The sequence below is a fragment of the Suillus subaureus genome (genome assembly GCF_016647635.1).
Source record: "Suillus subaureus strain MN1 chromosome Unknown BJ212scaffold_36, whole genome shotgun sequence".
NCBI lineage: Eukaryota > Fungi > Basidiomycota > Agaricomycetes > Boletales > Suillaceae > Suillus > Suillus subaureus.
The window spans coordinates 229,432-249,077 of NW_024538592.1; the positions used below are offsets into that span (position 1 = coordinate 229,432).

At 47.2% G+C, this 19,646-nt stretch overlaps 8 protein-coding genes across 8 annotated transcripts; 3 read left to right on the plus strand and 5 right to left on the minus strand.

The window, feature by feature from the left end:
• Positions 1–2,472: 2,472 nt before the first annotated feature.
• BJ212DRAFT_1484769 (uncharacterized protein) lies at positions 2,473–3,096 on the minus strand (the record flags this gene model as incomplete). The annotated part of the gene is made up of 1 exon (XM_041340862.1): positions 2,473–3,096. The coding sequence occupies one exon, from the start codon at positions 3,094–3,096 to the stop codon at positions 2,473–2,475; it is 624 nt and encodes a 207-aa protein (XP_041188906.1).
• A 2,009-nt stretch (positions 3,097–5,105) lies between these two features.
• On the plus strand, positions 5,106–7,286 carry BJ212DRAFT_1381414 (WD40-repeat-containing domain protein). Its single transcript, XM_041336656.1, has 7 exons — positions 5,106–6,103; positions 6,169–6,210; positions 6,261–6,284; positions 6,338–6,397; positions 6,453–6,680; positions 6,745–7,023; positions 7,088–7,286. The coding sequence occupies exons 1-6, from the start codon at positions 5,393–5,395 to the stop codon at positions 6,991–6,993; spliced, it is 1,314 nt and encodes a 437-aa protein (XP_041188907.1). The 5' UTR covers positions 5,106–5,392; the 3' UTR covers positions 6,994–7,023; positions 7,088–7,286.
• Positions 7,287–7,388: 102 nt separating this feature from the next.
• Positions 7,389–8,861, minus strand: BJ212DRAFT_1589955 (uncharacterized protein). Its single transcript, XM_041342473.1, has 6 exons — positions 8,593–8,861; positions 8,357–8,545; positions 8,117–8,300; positions 7,914–8,067; positions 7,700–7,862; positions 7,389–7,648 (listed from the first exon to the last, which is right to left on the minus strand). The coding sequence occupies exons 1-6, from the start codon at positions 8,764–8,766 to the stop codon at positions 7,592–7,594; spliced, it is 921 nt and encodes a 306-aa protein (XP_041188908.1). The 5' UTR covers positions 8,767–8,861; the 3' UTR covers positions 7,389–7,591.
• Positions 8,862–9,188: 327 nt separating this feature from the next.
• On the minus strand, positions 9,189–9,921 carry BJ212DRAFT_1381447 (uncharacterized protein). The gene is made up of 4 exons (XM_041336657.1): positions 9,787–9,921; positions 9,592–9,726; positions 9,281–9,547; positions 9,189–9,211 (listed from the first exon to the last, which is right to left on the minus strand). The coding sequence occupies exons 1-3, from the start codon at positions 9,872–9,874 to the stop codon at positions 9,492–9,494; spliced, it is 279 nt and encodes a 92-aa protein (XP_041188909.1). The 5' UTR covers positions 9,875–9,921; the 3' UTR covers positions 9,189–9,211; positions 9,281–9,491.
• Positions 9,922–10,080: 159 nt separating this feature from the next.
• On the plus strand, positions 10,081–11,209 carry BJ212DRAFT_1448896 (ferritin-like domain-containing protein; the record flags this gene model as incomplete). The annotated part of the gene is made up of 5 exons (XM_041338605.1): positions 10,081–10,183; positions 10,237–10,456; positions 10,516–10,615; positions 10,676–10,780; positions 10,832–11,209. 5 exons carry the CDS (start codon positions 10,081–10,083, stop codon positions 11,207–11,209), a joined length of 906 nt encoding a protein of 301 aa, XP_041188910.1.
• A 671-nt stretch (positions 11,210–11,880) lies between these two features.
• Positions 11,881–13,001, plus strand: BJ212DRAFT_1484774 (ferritin-like domain-containing protein; the record flags this gene model as incomplete). Its single annotated transcript, XM_041340863.1, has 5 exons — positions 11,881–11,974; positions 12,026–12,242; positions 12,298–12,397; positions 12,450–12,554; positions 12,606–13,001. The coding sequence occupies 5 exons, from the start codon at positions 11,881–11,883 to the stop codon at positions 12,999–13,001; spliced, it is 912 nt and encodes a 303-aa protein (XP_041188911.1).
• Positions 13,002–13,096: 95 nt separating this feature from the next.
• On the minus strand, positions 13,097–14,423 carry BJ212DRAFT_1448897 (Pyruvate/Phosphoenolpyruvate kinase-like domain-containing protein; the record flags this gene model as incomplete). Its single annotated transcript, XM_041338606.1, has 6 exons — positions 13,097–13,162; positions 13,258–13,318; positions 13,378–13,510; positions 13,566–13,782; positions 13,837–14,113; positions 14,404–14,423. The coding sequence occupies 6 exons, from the start codon at positions 14,421–14,423 to the stop codon at positions 13,097–13,099; spliced, it is 774 nt and encodes a 257-aa protein (XP_041188912.1).
• A 20-nt stretch (positions 14,424–14,443) lies between these two features.
• BJ212DRAFT_1381456 (uncharacterized protein) lies at positions 14,444–15,696 on the minus strand. Its single transcript, XM_041336658.1, has 4 exons — positions 15,547–15,696; positions 15,162–15,494; positions 14,852–15,111; positions 14,444–14,814 (listed from the first exon to the last, which is right to left on the minus strand). Exons 1-4 carry the CDS (start codon positions 15,665–15,667, stop codon positions 14,587–14,589), a joined length of 942 nt encoding a protein of 313 aa, XP_041188913.1. The 5' UTR covers positions 15,668–15,696; the 3' UTR covers positions 14,444–14,586.
• Between the last annotated feature and the right edge of the window lie 3,950 nt (positions 15,697–19,646).

Genomic DNA, 19,646 nt, shown 5'->3' on the forward strand with positions numbered 1-19,646 from the left:
ATACATACATTGTTATATCCCCATCAAATGTCCATCTTGGTAAAGATCTTGGTGTCCTTTAGCTTATCTATAAGATCAGAGATTAGCAGTAAAGGGTAGTTATTCTTAACCATGTGTTCGTTCAAGTAGTGATAGTCCTGGCAGGGTCGGAGGGAACCATCTTTCTTCCCGACGAAGAAGAATGGGGAGGATTGAGGAGATTCGGAAGGGACAATCGTCCCTTTAGCTAGATGTTTGTCAATAAAATTGTTCATAGCCTTGTCTTCTTTGGCGTTAAGCAGATAAATCTTGCATTTCCGTGGTTCGAAGGATTCTTTGAGGTCGATCTTGTGGTCATACTTATGTTCTGGGGGAAGAGTACCATTAGCTACATCACCAAATATGTCTTTGTATTGTTGGAACTCTTCAGGTACAAGTTCTTCAAAAGTTTTCTTTGGTTTAGCAGTGTCCTGGGCGAGGGTTTGGGAGATGTTGTCAGTTTTCCAGATATAGGTGTAGAAATCGTTGTCATCGTTGATAGGATCTAAGAGATGTGGGAGAGTTTCATTAGCACAGTCCCATTCGTCTTCTAGTTCTTCTAGAGCGTCATAAAAGACGTCTTCATCTTCTTCGACTTCTTCAATCATTGCTTTTTTCAGGGTACGCTCCCTTAGGCGGACTTCTTGATTAGTCCAGTCGATATCTGGGTTTTCCTTTTTTAGCCAAGTCATTCCCAGGATAGCATCTTCTCCTCCTAGAGAGGTTACAAAGAATCACTTCCGCATAGGGATACCTTTGATTAAAAATGAAAGTTCACAGTACCATGTGATTCTTCTGGCTTTGTTTAATGTGCCGTCTATGTTTCGCACAGGTATCAGGGTTTCAAGTTTGTGCATGCAAATGTTTTATTTGAGTATGAACTTCTCGTCGATAAATTCACCTTCTGCGCTGCAGTCAATTAGAGTGGCGGCTACAGTGGTTTTTTCGGTCTTCTTCGATCTGATTGTTAAAGGCAAACAAATAGAATTAGTATCGCCAACAGATTGTACTACAAGTCCAATTCTGGGAGTTTCTGACACTGTGGCAGGCTCCCCTAAGCAAAATCCTCCTCATTGCTGCTCTCTTCTTTCTTAACTGGTTTCTTACTGGCCTTCTTCATCTGGCATGCTTTAAATGCCTTCCATTCTTGAAATTCTTTGTAATCGTTGTCAGATGACTCCTTGATTACCTTTCTAGTGCTTATCGTAACCATGGGGTGGTTAGGGCAATCTGCAGCTAAGCCTTTCTTGCCACACTTAAAGCAGAGGCTGCCCTTGTGCCTATGCTCCCGTTCTTGAGGAGTGAGGTAAGTCTTCCTCGTCTTCTTCTCACTGTCTTCTTCCTCTAAATCTACCTTGTCAATATCCATGGCATAAGGATCTTTCACCTTGGTATACGAGGGAGGTGCTATTAAGGTCCTTCGGACCTCGACATCTAAGGCTTTCTCTAGCCACATTTCGATGGTTGTGGGAGTCATTTCAAAGGCATATATAGCAGAGACTATCTCACACTTTAAGCCGTTTCTGAAGAACATAATCTTTGTGTTCTCTTTGGTAATGCCGGTGTCGGTGAGGATGGTTCGGAATAATGATGCATAAGTGGCTACACTGCTGGTCTGTCTAAGGGAGGATATGCAACAAACCGCGGTCTGTTTGACGTTCTTTGGGAAAAAGGTGGATTTAAATTGCTTAGCGAAACCTTCCCAGGTTCCATAAGACTTTGCTGCGACTGCAGCCTTGAGTTGGCCTTCAGCCCATTTAGCAGCCTCGCCTTTAGTCATTAGGCTAAGGGCGAAAATGACCTTCTTCTTGTCATTGTTGTATACTTCATCATTCATGTCTAGGTACACCTCAACTTGAAGTGTCTATCCCTGAGCAAGGCAGGTATCACTGTTGAAGGGTGAGGGGGTCTTTCCAATCTCTTTAGGCATGGTTGCTGTAGAGGATCATTCATAGGTTTGGGTGTGGAAATTCCAAACTTTGTTCTTTGGGGCTATACTAGTGTAATAGGCTGCCCACTGGTCGATGGAGTATCTGGTGCCCTTGGCATCTATCTGAAAGAACTCTTGTTCTTCTTTGTCCCAGGTAAAACCAGGAGGGGTCGGTGCAATCAGTGGTATGGTGTTCTGTTCTGGGTGCGAGTTCTAGGGAACCACGCGGTAAAGAAGTAACTTGACCTTTTGTTATGCTCAGCATTCATAAGAATGACTAGACAGAAACAAATGATCTAAAGCATGAACCTATTCACAAGTCATGCAAGTTAAGCAGTATATTGCAGGCCCTGGTCTGTGTAGGTCAAGTTAAAGAATACAAGTGTAAGAAATAGAGTATATATAAAGGGATTAAAGCGGAGCTTTAATAGATGAATCGGAGATGGAAAGTAAATAGTGAATCAGAAAAGAGAAAAGAGAATCGTACAATAGAATGTCATAGAATGTCTAAGGATGATTAGTAATCATGAATAAGTGAAGAAGTGAAAGGAAAAAGATAGAACTGTAACATCGGGCGCTTGCTTATCAATACATGCAACTTTGACAGCCTTGTTACCGAAACAGCCAATGGCATGGTTCTTTAGATTAGCAGTCGAAGCCTTATCTTTCGAGTCCTGGAAACGGCGAACCCCTCCAATTCTCGTCTTACATTTTTGTGCTGCACAGGGGAAGAAGTGGCAATTACGACCATCCACATTCTGAACAGCAACACGATCAATGTCAAAAAACGCATAGACAGGTGAACGCCAATTCTTCTTCAGTTTTTCTGTATTGAATCGGTAAGGCACTGACATAGTAGTATCAGTAGAAGTCTTACGAAGTTCTGCATCTAGGTCCTCTTCGTCGTCAGACTTTGTCGCCGTGTCGATGGCATCAATATCGATCACCGATGGTTCAGGGGATGACGGTAGTGATGAGCGTGTTTTTTTCGAGAGCAAGATAGTTTTGACTCTCTTCAAAGGACGGGTAAGCACATCCACACCCTTCTTAGCTGCCTGGCTGACAGACTTCAGAGATGATGCTAGCGAAGACGCTTTTGACGAGTATGATTCGACGGAGGACTCGTCAGCCTTCTTTGAGCGGCGCATGAGAGGAAGGTGAATAGTATTCTGCATTTCTTCACAACTCATTGGCCTTTAAATTCGTACTACAGAACCTAGGTACCGCAAATTATTGCTTCTGTCCGAGCTCATGGAATATCATTCCACTGGCAAATTAGCATAGCTGGTGCCGTCGATTGTGACTTTGAATCGGCATTGCGACTCGATGAACCTGCAGTTGAAGTTCACATGGTGACAGCTACAACTCGCCGGGAGGATCTTCATGAGTAATGAAATTTTGACCCTCGGACAACTTGGGCATCCACACCCGTCCAACACCGTAAACCGCGACGGGTATGCACGGTGTACGTGCGGGTCTCCATAATCCACACCGTACCCGTACCCGCCACACCCGTCAGCGATAAACCGCGGGTTTACCCGTACCCGTGCTCTACCCTATGGGGTCAAGGTGGGTAAGAGTGGGGGAAGACGTCCTTGTTTGAGGAGGCGGTCACTATGTTACAAATTACAATTGGCTATTTCTACGAAAAAAATTGTGTAAATTCCTGGGCATGGAAATGGGAAGGAGGTTTTAGGGATATTGGCCGGAAACCGTTGAGGGTGATCTCGTGTAAGAAGTCCTCACCCTTGCTAGTGACATTACCGAAGAACCGCTGAGCAACGGTTGAGGATTTCTTCAAAGACAAGGTAGAAGAGTTCTCGGTATAGCTCGACGTTGTTTGGTCGAATCAAGTGTGGGCTGCACCTGCGGTTACCTAGAGATTAGAACGAAAGTAGAGTACTGCTTCGAAACGGAGCCTCGGAGATGCTCACCCAAACTGGTACTATTAAGGTTGACCTCCGCGTTTTTGTCGAAGTATATAGGCGCGGACTGAGATGGCGTAAGTGATAGTGTTCGCCCCTACACCGCAAACTGCCGCTTTGGTAGAGCCCCAAAATGGTAATACCAAGAATCTGTTCAGATACGCGTGTTGCTAACTTAACTTGAACTTACATTCAGATGCTGGCCTGTTCAGAACAGGTTTTGACTTGTTGTTGACCAACTCGACTTTTTCAGATGTATCACAATTCATTTTTGCACTTCTTCCAATCCTACCAATGATGCTGCGCTGTATGGCCGTCTTTTTACTTGATGCGGCAGCTCGTAGGGCGCAGGGTACCTCCACCGGCAGCGTGTTGCTAGGTGCATGACGGTCATGACCTGGATCGTGAAACAATATCACACTACTAGTATTTGAAGTAGCTCTACAACGAGCAGGACTTGCAGTCATTGACAACTGAGGTGATACCCTGCTATCGTCAATCATTTGCCTGATTAATTAGTCAGGACAAGAAGGTACTATCACAAACTATGAAACAAAGAGGTCCCACCACACGCGAGAAGTCGCTGGGAAGTAAACGCCCAGGGCGGATAATGATACGAATTACGAAGATTATATTGAACTTTGTCTCATTTGTCAGGTGTTTCAAAATGTACTGCGGACATACTGACTGACTATTTAGCGCACCTCTTTATTACCATTGATGTCCGACCACACTCCCGATTATCAATTCTGTGCATTATTGGTCATTGCAACTCACTTTTCATCAACCCGTTTCTATCTATTACAGCATGGTATTTATTCTAAGACATTCTTAGTCGATATAATGCCGCGCAAGGAGGTCAATTCAGGCACATTGGAAAACAGGACGGACTTTCCAGCACCAGTTACACCTCCAATGAGCGCAGACGATCCACCTCCCTATGGCGTACAGCACTTCCAGGACGCATTTTGGAAGGGTGAGCCATCACATTGTAACGCCCACTAAGTAACCGACTCAACAAGAAGCAGGTGGGAATGAAGCGCTCCCTCCTCAATGGCAAAAGTTCAAGGTGTTGGATAACAAACCGAAATATCAGGATAATACACTCCTAATGGTTTCAGAAAAACGACCTTTACCAGGAGTCCGACTGGGTCAGTGGAGAATTTGGCACTGAGAGCGAGAAAATCACGACTACGTACAGATGTACCAGGAGATCTTGTCACCGGGTGCGAATGGCACATCTCACCGCTCGGTCGGTCCTACTTCGTCAACCACAATACTCGGACCACGTCGTGGAAGAAACCAACGCCAGAACGTCCAGCAGGGAGCTTGATACCAGAATACGTCATTGAGGGTCACTCCGCATTTATATGGAGCCTTGCTTGTTTAAGCACTGGTGGCAATATACTGAGCGCGTCGTCTGATGGCTCAATTCGTCAATCGGAAAAAGACGGAGGGCCTGTAGGGAAGCTTTGACAGCGGGAAGGTGATCTCAATAGCACTGTGTCCAGATGAAACAATGCTCGTGAGTGGAAGCACGGATGGCAACGTTCAGTTGTGGAGTACAAAGGAGGGGAACATGGTCGGGGACCCATGGAAGGCTCATCGTGATGTGGTGATGTACCTCCATTGGTCTCCGAATGCGGTGGAGATAGTAAGTGGATCGCATGACGGCACCATACGACGATGGAACCCGCATACTGGCCGAGAAATGGCACATCCGATAGCGACCAGTCATGGTTGGGTGACTGTCGTTAGATACTCCCCGCAGGGCGATAAGTTCGCGAGCGGTGGTGCGGACAAGATGATTCGGATATGGTCTACTGATGGCCAGCCCCTCATCGAGATCAATGGGCACGACGACTGGGTGATGTCGTTATGTTGGTCCAATGATGGTACACAAATATTTTCCGCGTCATCAGATAGCACGATCAGGAAATGGCAGACGAGTGACGGCAAGGAGCTCGTCATCCTCCGGGGTCACACCAACAGCGTCAACTCCCTTTGTCTGTCCCTCGATGAAAGCTATCTCTTCAGCGCATCAAAGGATTGTTCAGTTCGCATCTGGGATCTTGGGACCAATGAGGCGATCGGGGACCCACTCTTGCATGACGAACAAATTTGGGCTCTTGCCATGTTCCCTGATGGGACATACTTTGCCAGTGCTGGTGTGGACGCAAAGGTCTATGTATGGAGTCTGGACGCAGCGCTGAAGCAGCAGGATAGTAGCGTGCGTATGTCTGTATATTGCCATTGTTGGCGTCTTTGTCTAAGCGGATTTGGGGCATCACTCAGGGTGCTTGTAATAGTAATGCAGAGCTAGTCGCAAATTTCACGGCAAGTGGTCTCTGTCTCCCTTCCATAGTACCAATCTCATTCTATCCCAGGGACGCGCAGCTCGATCTAGAGAGGTGCGCCAATCAGCTATAAACGTTCTTATACATTCTCCATTCATATTTTTTAGGTATGTGACTCCTCTCCTGTATCCAAACAGCAGTCCTACGACAGAGCATTTGGAAGATATGTGAGTAATGTTCATTTTCCCTCAGCGCTTCCTAGCCTGACACTCAGTGGTACAGGGCAATAACTTCTGGGGTAGTGATACGAACCCGATCCCACGCCGCAGCTCCGCTCCGTTCGCAAGCACACTTCGTCTACGCAGTGCGTTTGGTTTCCTCCGCCCCAGAACTAAACCTGTCGATGCACTCCAAGAAATCCCGCTCAAGACCCAGCGCCGGAACTTTAACTTCTTTTCTGTGAGAACCTCGATACGTCCTGTCGAGGTTGCTCCGTGTCGCGAGGAAGATGTGAGTCGCTCGTCATTATCAATATCTTCCCGTCCTTGACATCGCTGATTGACAAACCTTGCAGAGATACGGTATTGCCCCACCGTCTGAGGCAGAAGTGGCTGCAGCTATGGAAAGCACGAGCGACAAACAGCTTGATAGTTCAACACAACAAGGTCAAGCTGTAGCGGGAGCACAAGGTTCTCAAGTCCATAATATACAAGGACCGTCAACACCCATGGCTCGAGCCGAACATTCTGGCTATGACACAGGTGAATCATCGTGTGTGATAGGCTGTTGTGGACTCTCGCTTCGTTTGTCTTCGGCGCACTAGTGACTAGGTGGCCATCATTCCTGCCAGTCTCTATACTCTCCAGTTTATTGAATTTTGTTATCACTGACTCGCATTATAATTTGATAAAACGCACCTTCACACCGACTGAGTGAAATTTGACATCGTCTCGGTGCACGCGCTCACAAGTACCTATATGTGAATTCTCTGGTTTTCCATACCTCCACCTATGATACTTCCACCTAAGCATGCCCTTTCCAATATTCATTATCGATGCCATAGCCCTTACATTCTGCTCGTACTAAGTTATGTCGTTATCTGATCATGCTTTGTGCGTTGTTCACGTACCTAGTACATACAGTGCCGTTTGTCATACACCCTAACTAACTAAAATTATCCCACGGTATGAAATTGCTTAAAGTCCTGCAGCCTCGGGATGATCATGGGGACAGACATTTAATTTTGTTAAACCAGTACCAGTACCTATTCTAGGTCCTGGTATAACGCGACACAACAAGATTATGCAGTATAGTGGAGTCCGTGATGACAAACGAGGAAAAGGAATACAGGATGTTGAACATCCAACAATACAAATACAAATACTCCACAGGGAGCTTATCAAGGAGAGCGTGCTGTGGGACTATATCTGTCGCGGGGTAGTGAAGAATGCAAGGTCGGAGCTAGTTGCGTTAACAATCTATTCGAAACAGCGAGGATGCAAAAATGAGATATGAGAATTCAGTCGCACCGAATCCCGCAAGAGGCCAAGAACGAAGGCTAGATGTTCGAGATTCGGTCCCAGAGTGTATTCGGGAGAATATAGGACTCGCCCAGTACCATCTGGGTGCCTTTTGTACACGAAGAACATCCACTGTTCTCCGCTTGTGATAACACCCCTGATGACAGATAAGCTATCATAAAGTTAGACTACGTCACGGGACATCAAACGACAGAGAGCTGACCCCTGCAATTGACAATACGAAGCAGCAGCAACTGTAGCTTGAGATAGACCGGCCCAAATATTATCGCGCTTGGCTTCGAAGATGTTGGACATTATTGGTTCCTCGATGTTTCCGGGACGCGCCAGTGCTATGCTCGGATTGCTCAGGAGGTATGCTAAAGAACCGTTCAAATTCATTCTAGCACGCGACAGAAAATGACTTACCGGTGTACTGAGTGGGGATTTTAGTCACCAAGAAGTCGACAACGCCACTAAATGAACATTTACCAGACTCTGGGTTGAATGTCGTTTTAGGGATAGGGAATCCTGGAATTATGTTCACATCCGGACACGCCGATATAACTCTCAACAAGAGTATGCTGATCAAGATGCAACATCCAGCTTCCGTCTTTGGAGTTTAAATGAATATACAGTCGATCACGGAAATCAGCCACCGTAACACACCACCGTTGCGACGTGGCCGCGCACTAAACTTATCAGAGATCGTGTAGTATCAATCAGAAGACACCCTGGTATTTCGGCCAATCCAAGGTCTTCGATTTCTTGTTTCTTGTCGCTGATCGGAAAAAGTGGACCAGACGATATCTCCAATGAAGCAAGCGTTATTGGATCCACCTTGGAGAAGGAAGTGTGCTATGGAGAGGCTGATCAGCTCTGTAAACAATTCAACGTCATTCAACCTTAGCATTTTCCAATTTGTCGCGCAGTTCTTGGAGCTTATCGATCAGACCATCAGGCAAATCCTCGTCTCCTTCATCAAGGTTGGAACGAAACTCCTCTATCTTATTCAGCAATTCGTTTGTATCTCCTGAAGTTAGGTCTGAAAGCTTTCGTCGTTTGGAAATGGGAGCCATGATGCGCGATACACCGACAGATGCGAGAGACACAGGGATTTGATTGTGGGGGTTAATTGTGGCTCAAGTGAGTTGATACTTTGTGCAAAAATTTGATGGGCCCTTTAAAGTTTATGGTGGCGGGTGACTCCGCTCGAAAAGGCAACTGCACGTCACGAAGCCATCCGCCGGTACACGCTTGGGTGTCTTGGTGGAATACATAGAGTGCCGTTTGAGCTCTACGTGCGCGTCAACTCTCGATTGCCACATCCCTTAACGGGTTCCTATGAACCAGTAACTTCGTGAACTGTTCCGCAACACCGCGAAGCAACTAAACAGATATGCTTGAAGCTGAAGGGAATCCTGTTATTCGTATTCGCTGGAGAGGTGCAAATAGTGCACATTGAGAAAAGTATGGACGTGGTGGACGTTAGAGCAGTTGACATGCAATACCAACAGATGATTGGTGAGTACTTGTGTATTCAAGTTCATGTGACACGTCGCTAGCAACTTGCAAGTATATCATGATACTTAGCTACCCTTCGTTGGTAGTAACACCGAAGTTCGACTCTCAGAGGCCCAGGTCGGCCCTGGCCTGTCACCAAGACTATCCAAGACTAAGAATATCTTCGAAGAAGTTCTGTGTCACTCCTTCGTTCCGGTATTCCCGCAACTTCCACTAGGAAGACTTCTAGTAAAGTTACACAGCCATTTAGACACATACCGGGCCCTAGGCCGTAACGGCGCTACTGGCATCGCGCTGCAATGATTCGCACCCAGTGCCAACGTTTGGCCACCCAAGGTAAGTAACATCCCAAAAACGTTTCAATGTTGACAAGATAACAGCTTCTATGATGCGCGTGGTTTCTCTACCACTGCTAAGCGTGTTCAAGCAGATAGCCGTAGCGCAAAGTATTGCAAATGTCCGAGGTGAAAGGACGGATGTTGGCTCGTGTAACGATCTTGTTCCTACTAGACAGTGTAAGTAAGTAAGACCAGAGTTGCGGCCGTGCAGGACGGCGCTAAACAAAATGACCATAGCAATTTTGGTACACTGGTTCCAAGCAACAAACGATAACGATGATAAGGGAACAAAAGTAATGGTATTCCAAAGTAGAACGAATGACATACTGTTATGTCATTCTGGTCGAATGTTGGGTCTGGCGCTTGTCCCCTGAAGATTCGCAGGCGGTCAGGATGCTGGCATCGCGAAGTTCATTTTAATGACGGTGTACAATTGTTCGGTTTAATTTTTGTGCCGCATGGGGTATAAAGCTGGCATATAAGCCTAACGCCCGCCTTCATCTTTTGCATCTCACGAAAAGGTCGAGCAGTATGAAAGTCACCGCAGCTTCCGTAGCTCTTCTGGTTGTTGCTGCCCTCCCTGGGTTCTGTGTGGCAGCACCTGCCAAACGTGATGATAGCAGTACCCCAACAGGTGAGTTGGTCGCTTACCCCATTCTCAGTGATCTCATGTCTTCGTGTTGATAGACATTCAAATCCTGAATTTCGCACTCACGCTTGAACACCTTGAAAATGCATATTACACGCAAGGCTTGGAGAAGTACACCCAGCAGGACTTCCTCGATGCAGACCTGCCTGCCTGGGCGCGTGGACGATGGAACCAAATCGCACAACACGAGTCGACGCACGTGTCGTTCCTTGAGAGCGTAATCGGTGATCAGGCGGTACAGCCATGCACCTACAGTTTGTGAGTAGAGATTTCATGAGAGTGATCCATAAGTTGCTGAATAGACTACCTTGCGTTAGCCCTGATACAGACCCAATTTCTTTCGTAACAACAAGTTTCATGTTGGAGACGGTCGGCGTTTCAGCGTATTCTGGTGCGGCGCAGTTCTTGTCGAACTCGGTAAGTTATGGTTTAATCTATATCGTGATTAATGCGTGTTTATTTCGTTATGATTTGTAGGATTATATTACGTCCTCGGGTGCTATTCTAGCTGTTGAAGCAAGACAATCAGCGTGGATCAATTCGGCAGTTTTGAAAGCTAACCCATGGAACACTGCGTTTGACGTATGTCGCCATGCTGTTGCTAAAGATCGCTACTCAAATATGTCTGTTTAGACCCCACTTGACCTCAATCACGTGTGGACAATTGCATCAGGCGTCATCGTGTCATGCCCTTCCTCTAACATGCCACTGCCTGTTAAAGCATTCCCCGCATTATCCTTCCCTGCCGGTGCTCAGCCAGGCCAGACCGTCCAAGTTTCTTTTAACGCAACAACGACCTCTGAGCAACTCTATGTTGGGTTCATTGCTGGGCTTGGGGCCACTTTTGTGCCACTTAGCTCTCAAATGACGGTTGAAATCCCATCGACTTTACAGGGTGTCGTGTTCCCTGTGGTCACTTCCAGCAATGATACGGTGACTGACAACGTGACGATTGCTGGACCCGCCTTTTTGAGTTTCGACTTCAACTCTGACGGCGTGGACGAAGTGTGAAGTCCCTCCTGTCGTGATTGTAGTGTAGTACGTTACTGTATGTTTTTTTGGTTCTTTCGTTTTGGTTCGTGTATAGTGTATTGATGGAGTATCTACTCGCGAGAACATTGCCTATAGTACGAATGGACACATGTTGTTTGATGATCTCGCTAGAGCGTTCTGGGCCATGCGGCCAACTCCGGAAAAAATATACTCGGAGCAAGTACTGGTTCAATTTGACATCCACTTGGGCGTTTCATCTCCACTACAATATTATCGATCTTCCTTATGATGAGCAGACCAACTTGATAGTATCATAGAAGGAAGATAGACATTCATCGAGTCACTGACTTATACGCGTATGAGATGACTGAAGTACTGACTCCTAGTCACCATGTCACTGGTTCCGATTCCGAATCAGTTGGTGTTACCTTTCTATCACTCTCTAGGTACATACCATCATCTTCCGACTTCCTTGTGATTTGATCAACCCACTGACGAAGCCTACAGGGACTCAATGCCAGATTTGAATGAATAGGGAGGCTGACATGGGCTGACATGCCTACCCATATAAAATGTTCCACTGGCATTCTTCGTGAGTCGTTTCTCTTTTCTGTTTTGGACGACTCGGATACCCCACTTTTTTTTTAGCAAAACCCTACAGTATACCCTTGTATTATTAACATTTCACAATGAGGGCCATCTTTGCGTTTCTCGCCCTCGTTCTTCCCCCTTCCGTTCTCTCCCTTCCCTCAGAGCGGCGTGATAGCGGTAGCGCGCTAACAGGTGACATGATTTTCCTTTCTCGAAGCCTTAAACTGACGAATACTACAACAGAGATCCAAGCTCTAAATTTTGCCCTCTCCCTTGAACACTTCCAATATTACTTCTACGAACGACTGCACCACTATGAGCCACGGGACTTCTCCAACGCTGGTCTGCCGCCCTGGTCGCATGGGAGATACGCACAAATATCCTCCCATGAACTTACGCATGCTCAGTTCCTCCAGAATATCCTGGATGACAAGGCTGTTCAGCCATGCACATACAACTTGTCAGCTCGTTTCTTGTCCGTCTTTCACATGTGGGCTGAATGGATTCTCCGTCAGCCCCGACACCGACCCGAGATCGTTCGTGAAGATCAGCAACATCGTGGAAGCAATAGCATCCTCTACGTATACGACTCTTGCGAAGTATCTCTCTGATCCTGTACTTTGATTTCTATCGCTCCATGTTGGAATCCAACTCAAAAGCGTTTTAGGACTATATCATTTCCATCAGCTCTATTCACTCCGTAGAAGCGAAACACTCAGCGTGGATCAACGCAGACGTGCGTGAAGGTGCCGCTTGGAGCACGGCATTTGATGTATGTGGCATCCCGTCTCATAACATACATTTCGAGACCAATGATTAACAGGCACCACTGAGTCTGAGTCAACTATATACCATCATGAATGGCTTTATCGCATCCTGCCCATCCTCTAATCCGCTGCCGCCCGTCAAAATATTTCCTGCACTCACATTTCCCTCCAGTGTTATGCCTGGACAGATTGTGCAGGTGTCGTTTTCGCCCGCAGCCCCGAAACGCGATTCACAAACGTTGTATGCTTGGTTCATCTCAGGCTTCAAAGCGCTCGTCGTACCTCTCCGCTCTGACATGACGGTCACCATTCCGGACACGCTGCAGGGTTTCGTGTTCTCAGTCATCACGAACAACAAGGAGAGTGTGTCCGACGATGCTACAGTCGCTGGGCCGGCATTCTTAGTCTTCGATTATGACTATCAAGGAAACGATCAGTCGCTACCAATGTAAAGGAATCAATCATTTCTTCAGTGCATCCGAGTTGGTAAACTACATTCTATCGACTGTACATTTATTGCCGAAAACTACTTCGATTTTCTCAACTATCAGTATCGGAATGCCGCAGCTCCAGATTCTCCCCCTACTGCAGCGGTGAGGTTTGCTGCCAACGACTCGGTCATGGCACCAATGTCAGAAGGTGACATTAATCTACATGACGCAAAAACGAATGAGCTACAAATGCGGATTTTCAGTCAAGTAATCTCACCATGTCGAAGCCTTCCTCAGCACGTTTAAGGGACTGCTTTCCTGAGGTGCAGTAAATTGCGCTGGATCATAAGTGGATCGGTGACAATGAAGTAGCAGGAGATTCAGCACGCATGCTTACCACTTCTTTCCTTCCTTGTGTGCAGCTTTGAGGATATATTGGATGACAGTTTCCACGTCGGGGTGCGGGTCGGGAGAGGGGGGAGGGTATCCTAAACACAGGGAAAGATCGTAAGGACCGATGAATAAGCAATCTACAACCAAAGACGCGTTGAGCAATGCACACAATTCAAGTATAACCCAACTCACCAATACCATCCACAGCAGCAATGGCGTCAACATTTTTCACGCCCTCCTTCGTTTCGATTTGGATCATAACAACTACATTTTCATTTGCAGATCTGAGGTAGTCGGCAGCACTGATGCTCCAGACGCCATGAGTGAACGGACTTCCAAAACCGCGTCGGCCTCCTGGAGGGAAATGACTGTCGGCCACGATCTCTCTCGCCTTCTCAACAGTGGAGACCTACAATTTGGCACAAAGTCTAATAACGTTCCATACTCTCCTGAAACCACCTACCATAGGAACAAGCACACCCCGTGCACCAGCATCAAGCGCATACTTGATTTGCCACGACGTACTATTGCTGAATCCCGTAGCTGGAATTCTCACGAGTGGACTGGGCGCATTAGGTCCAAGACCGGTGATGGCCTGGATAGACTCTGCAGCGCCAGGCTGGAGCGATGTAAGACCGTGCTCGCAATCTATCATCACCCATGAGAGGTGTGGGCTGGCTTGTGCGACTGCGCGTGCGTTCAGCACGCCTGGCAAGGTAATCCATGCACCGAATGCAGGGCTTGGAGACCTTGAATGCTTGCAGGAGTGCGTGGGTTGTCATGGCTAGCTGGAAATTAAGCGCGCGAGTCTGGAGATAAGTTGTTTATGTAAATTGTTTTGAGGGTCACGATTCAAGTCATGAGGGGTTCTAATTTGCGGACCGATCGAGCCGCCAAGACCTGTATTTGAACTTAACTTTCGACCTCGATTTATTGTAAAGTTCGTGTCATTCAATTTGAGAACTCAGTCACTGGGGGTGTTCAAGCAGTCATGTGAGCTAAGATCACGAGAATGTATGCCGTACATTACCTATTGATGCGCAACACCATCACTTAGATGAAGAAACATATAACAATCGAAAACTCAATAGACGGAATCAACGGTTAATGTTTATGAAAGATGCAGAATGCGCGCGGCGAGTCTTCAAGCCTAACAAGCTGCTGCTCTAAAACGAAATCCATTACATTCGACTGGTGATTAAAGGAGCTGTGATTATGCGTGGTCAGCGGTAGTTGCAGGTTGTATGGGAGTAAAAGTATTGCGAGGACGCCATTCACGCTCTGTTGTCCAGTATCGTATCCACCTCCACTCCTTTCCCGTCTTTTTGTGTACCTTCTCGATCGTCTTGAGGGCGTCCAACAACCAAATATTGGGCTTCTCAGCATATCTTGCCCTCATCGCGCTTTCCTGTGGAGCCCTAACGGGAGGTTTGTCTTCGACCTTGCTTCTGGAGCTCCTCATACAAGGCCTTGCCCACAGCACGCGCATTTGCAGAATTATCTTTAAGACATGCAACGTAGAGCATGGAACAAGCAGCGAGGTCAGACGAAACAGGTGGGAGCTTGTAGACGCCAAATAGAGCTGCGACAGTCATAGAGTCCGAAAGCGGGCGCTTGTCATAGACGGAGTGCAGCATATGTCGTGCGGCGAAGAGAGAGCTCAAACCCAGACCGTATTTCGAATGGTCTCCAAAAACCTTGAGTGCGAGTGTCGGGCACTTCAGCTCCTCACAGCGACCTTGCTTTATCTCAGCAGAGAACAGGGCAGCGATAGGATGCTGGACTCACGGATGAAAGCCTCTGCGTGTATGGGGCGGAACTCCTTACCTGAGTCTCTCCACCTCGGAAACAACTCTGCTACCATTTCCAGCTGTTCTGACGAATTTGCGAGCTGGAACAACCGAGGCCATGCAGTTTGGCGCACTTGACCGGCTTTGACAGCACGTTTGCGTCCCGTGCGGTCGGTCACGTACTCCACAAGTTCGTAGAACTGTCGTTCTCGACGCGCAGCGGCATCCTGAGATTTAGCTTTTTGGACGGTGGTGGACTTCGAGACCTCCGATACTGGGGTTCCAGACAGAGTCGCAGATGAGAAGAGGTCGTCATCTCTGGTCTGTCGAACTGCGTAAAATTTGCTGAGCACTGGATGATACTCTGCTGCCGTGCTCCTCACCTACAGCCGTCAGATTGAAATTTCTGCGACATACTGATCGATTGGCGGTGCTTGCTAATCGAAAGAGGGCCTGCGGCCGGGAACTTAAGGAAAAGAGGCTGGACATCCTACGGAGCATCATTCATAGCTTTGCGGCAAAAACATGAATTGAATTTTTTGTCAAACATTGCCAAACAAAGGTCGAATATTATGATTCGAAAACATCATTTTGATTCTTTACTAGTAACTCGGTCACGGCACAGACTTAGCGCTCAGTACTGCAGTACCGGTCCTCTACGGTGAACGACACTTCTTCGCCCAACGCCAGTGATATCTTGTCTCAGACGCATGGTATTTGATTGATTCCAACTTTCTGACGGACCTCCCATCTGGCCTCAATACGAACGTTTATTGACTGTCAATATCCTCGGAGGAACCGACTTGATCGGCTCTGTAACGCGAGATTCAGATGACTGTCCTTTTATACTTTCGAGGGTAAGAATCACATCGTATGTAGATTCTCGCTTGACCGGATCCGATCACTTACTGCACACTCAGCGAACTTCAGTTCGTGCACGGAGAAGGCGTACATCACCGCAGATTGAAATCGAGAGATCTCAAAGTCACATCGTCACACGCCGGTGATGACTCCACTGCTGCGCTCATCAGACCGGCAGCCACAGAAACCTTGCCTGAGACCGGTGAAATTTATTCATATTTCGTTTTTCACCTAGCTTCACGCATTTCACACCTTGCACGCCGTCGATCGTGTCTATGACTCTGAGGCATCAGTTTGAATGTCATATCCTCTGGCATCGTCTTGGGATATACACGACACTAGAGGGTCTCAGTAGGTGAAGTAGTAACTCCCTTACGTCGCTGGGGGGGAGAGATGGTGAAAAGCCGTAGAAAATCGTTGGCTCACGTATAGACGAGCTCGGTGGCTCTCTCGAACCTATTGCAGGCAAAGTCACCATGTGACATGTCAACAAATCTAACTGGTCTCAGGTTCAGGGCTCGCCGGCACCACTCCTTCGAATGTGGGCGGAATACAAGGAAGAATTCGGACGTTCCAAACTTATTCCAAACTCCACTAGGCAGACCACACACGTTCGTTCTTGAAATGCCAGGCTCCTCAATGTCGGAGCATTTCCAGAGCTGGTCGATGGTTTTAGCGAATCTAGCATGGTCGTACATCACCGCAATGGACAGTCTCGAATGAAAATGCAAGGCGCCCGGCCTACCTAGCAGTCACGTCTTGAGATCGGATTGAAATAAAAGTCCGGTCGAAATTCAAATCTCTGGTTCTCGCGCACCTTCTTCGTGAGTCGTCGTTGCAAGAGTGGCGTGGCGAAAGTGTGGAGTGTGAGTGAAGAAAATAAGGTTTCGTTCGAGTCTCGAGAATAATGCTTTATATAAGGCGATTACGACGTGGCGGTATTATATATACGTAGCTATAATAATCCGAGCGTGAACTGTTACCTGTACGACAAACGATGAGGTGAAAATACCAAACTCTAACAGTGTTAGTGAGTTAGTGTTGGGATGCTATGGGTTAGAGTTGTGAAGTTCTGACGTCAACTTATGCGCCTCGATGTCTGCTGAACCATAATGCTCAAGGTACTAGGAGTCCGAGTCTAGGACTGGTTATGCCACATCATATGATTAATCTACAAGACTGATTTCCCACAATTCCCACTCCTCAATATTCACGCGTCTCCTCGTCCCCCTCCGCATCTGTTTACCGTTCTTGAGGACGTCCAGATGGATGACTCTTGTCAACCGATAGGTGCCTTGACACCCTGTTCAATTTCTGGATTTTTGGTGAGAATAGTGAGGTCCCATGAGACCTACGCAGGCGATTGCGTAAACGTTTAAGAAAGTCTGTTCCGATCAACATGAAGTGAACTCCGCTGCATAGTATCCCCTATACAAGGCTCCGTGTCCACTTTTGATTTTTTTAGGCATCCATACACCCCCCGCGGACTTGAACGACGCATGTTAGCGGCTTGAGCGTCGATGCAAGTCTACGGGAGCTTGTGGATTAGCCGCGCTGAGTAAGTAATATCCCCTGTCTCCCCACGGATTCTTCCTTGATCCTGGAGGATTATGAATACTATATGCCACGGATGTCCAGATTTGACAGCTTGTCCGCTTGCTCATTCTCTCATACATTCCGACTGACCAGGCGCTCATGCGATCAAAGCTCGACTCAGCATGAGATCGTATTTCGTATCTCGAGCGCAAAGATTTGAGAGGATTGGGATGCGACAGCATTCACCGTGCCAAGGTAGTTCACGTTTTATTTATACCGTACCAGCGGTACTACGCCCGTCCACATCGCACGCCTGTCGTATTGCGTCCATTCCGCATCTGATCTGGAGATGAAGCGAGATCATCGAGTTAGCCGGGTCGTTTTTGGGCTTGTGTCGATGTGGCCTGTTGGCCAGGCTCTGATTATCGCCTCCACCACGGAGCTACATCTGGTTGAGCCACTGGGGCGGGCTACGCGTAATTTCAGCAACCGTATAGTGTCTCATCGAATCCGTCTAGTAATTGGTGGCATGTGATATTCCAGTTCCAAAGTTATGGTCCAGAATGCGACGTAAAAGTATCCGAGGGATTTCTTTGGGATGAGTGTCAGTGTATTTGTGAGGATGCAGGCCACGTAAATTGGGATCGTTAGGACGCGCTTTTACTAGACTCATCCACAGAACGAACACAACGATGCCACAGGGACAGGTCACGTAGATGACTCGAAGCGGAGTTGAGTTAGACCTCTTGGTACAGTTATATCGATGAGGAGAGAACGTGCATTGTAACCGTATAACATGATTTATTGTCTGGGACTAGATGCCCAATTGGGTGATGTTAATTTTTCGATACCTCTGCGACTGGTCCAGTTCATATCTTTGACGTCGATCAACCAGCTTCGAAGTACTTGAAGCATGTGAGCAAACGTACTAGACTGTTCTCGACGCCGACAGTCGTCAATATATTACATAGCCACACGATAGTGACTGCGATGGCGCCGTCAGCACACAGGATTATTTGTAATGCATTTAAGAGTAGGCTTACTATACGTAATATTGATAGCGCGGGTAGGATGGGGGCCGTTCTCTACATACGAATGCCGTTTGGATGCGGAACGAATCAATTCCGTCGGAAATGAATACACTTCCGAGAGGAACCATTGCACCCATTTTGACCACCGATGCTTCTCCCGCGGCTGACGAAATAGATCTGCAAGTGCCAGGGTATGACAGGATGTAACGTCAACATAACCCTGCATAGCCTGCTGGCGGTACAAATGTCAATACTGCAAATATAAAGCAACAGACAGCAGTCTACTGCAAAGTGACAAAGATATGTCAGACTTTTTGAAGGAGGATTCCGATCAAGAACCTAGCAAACATTCCATCAGGTACTAGTACGCCCGCGGTCAATCCTCTACCTCACCCGCGTCTCCACCAAAACTTGACAAGCTCTCACGAAACGGTGACAACGATTCTCAGGCGGGTCAGGATGTCGTATTGTGCTCTAACTGTATCATGACAACCACACCTTGTTATTACTATCAGTGGTAAGGGTCACCTGTGACAAGTCGAAGGAAGGCGAGGAACCTGTAGCATGAGCCCAAGGACAGTTCTCGGCATCATGATGAGAACCCCACGGGCCCACGTTGGACTGTTAGTATGCTATACAATGTGCGGTGCTATACATCAATTAGGTTTGGGGGCTTACTGATCATTTAGTATGATTGCATGGCAGTGTGCGTTTCATGGAGTGTTTTCGGCATTGGCCGCTGATCATTGGCGTTGTTAATTTAAAAGTTCGATGAAAATAATGAATTCAGGGTACTTATACTATCCGGGGAGCGAGTTAATATGATAATCGGAACGAATGTAAGTAAAGTGAGCCTATCGGGCTTAAGGCTCTTTGAATCAACACTGACTCGGGGCCTGAGCGGGAGACTGGCTAGATAAGTGAGGTCAGCAATATTATTATTTGGTGGCTCCCGCTACTTGAATTCATACTCCGCGCAAGTGGTGGGTGTCCCTGAGGCCGTCGCCTATTGGATGATAAAACAATGCACAGCTTAGTCATCAAAACTCCTTATC

Coding starts and splice junctions, on each gene's coding strand:
- BJ212DRAFT_1381456 (XM_041336658.1), bottom strand. CDS start 15,667: ATGATGCTCCGTAGGATGTCCAGCCTCTTTTCCTTAAGTTCCCGGCCG. Junction 15,112..15,161: donor ACACGCAGAGGCTTTCATCC/GTGAGTCCAGCA, acceptor AGATAAAGCAAG/GTCGCTGTGAGGAGCTGAAG. Junction 14,815..14,851: donor ATTCTGCAAATGCGCGTGCT/GTGGGCAAGGCC, acceptor TCCAGAAGCAAG/GTCGAAGACAAACCTCCCGT.
- BJ212DRAFT_1381447 (XM_041336657.1), bottom strand. CDS start 9,874: ATGTCATTCGTTCTACTTTGGAATACCATTACTTTTGTTCCCTTATCA. Junction 9,727..9,786: donor GAACCAGTGTACCAAAATTG/CTATGGTCATTT, acceptor TTACTTACTTAC/ACTGTCTAGTAGGAACAAGA. Junction 9,548..9,591: donor AACCACGCGCATCATAGAAG/CTGTTATCTTGT, acceptor GATGTTACTTAC/CTTGGGTGGCCAAACGTTGG.
- BJ212DRAFT_1589955 (XM_041342473.1), bottom strand. CDS start 8,766: ATGGCTCCCATTTCCAAACGACGAAAGCTTTCAGACCTAACTTCAGGA. Junction 7,863..7,913: donor TCGTATTGTCAATTGCAGGG/GTCAGCTCTCTG, acceptor ACTTTATGATAG/CTTATCTGTCATCAGGGGTG. Junction 7,649..7,699: donor TTGGCCTCTTGCGGGATTCG/GTGCGACTGAAT, acceptor TGTTTCGAATAG/ATTGTTAACGCAACTAGCTC.
- BJ212DRAFT_1381414 (XM_041336656.1), top strand. CDS start 5,393: ATGCTCGTGAGTGGAAGCACGGATGGCAACGTTCAGTTGTGGAGTACA. Junction 6,104..6,168: donor TGAAGCAGCAGGATAGTAGC/GTGCGTATGTCT, acceptor GGCATCACTCAG/GGTGCTTGTAATAGTAATGC. Junction 6,681..6,744: donor CTCCGTGTCGCGAGGAAGAT/GTGAGTCGCTCG, acceptor CAAACCTTGCAG/AGATACGGTATTGCCCCACC.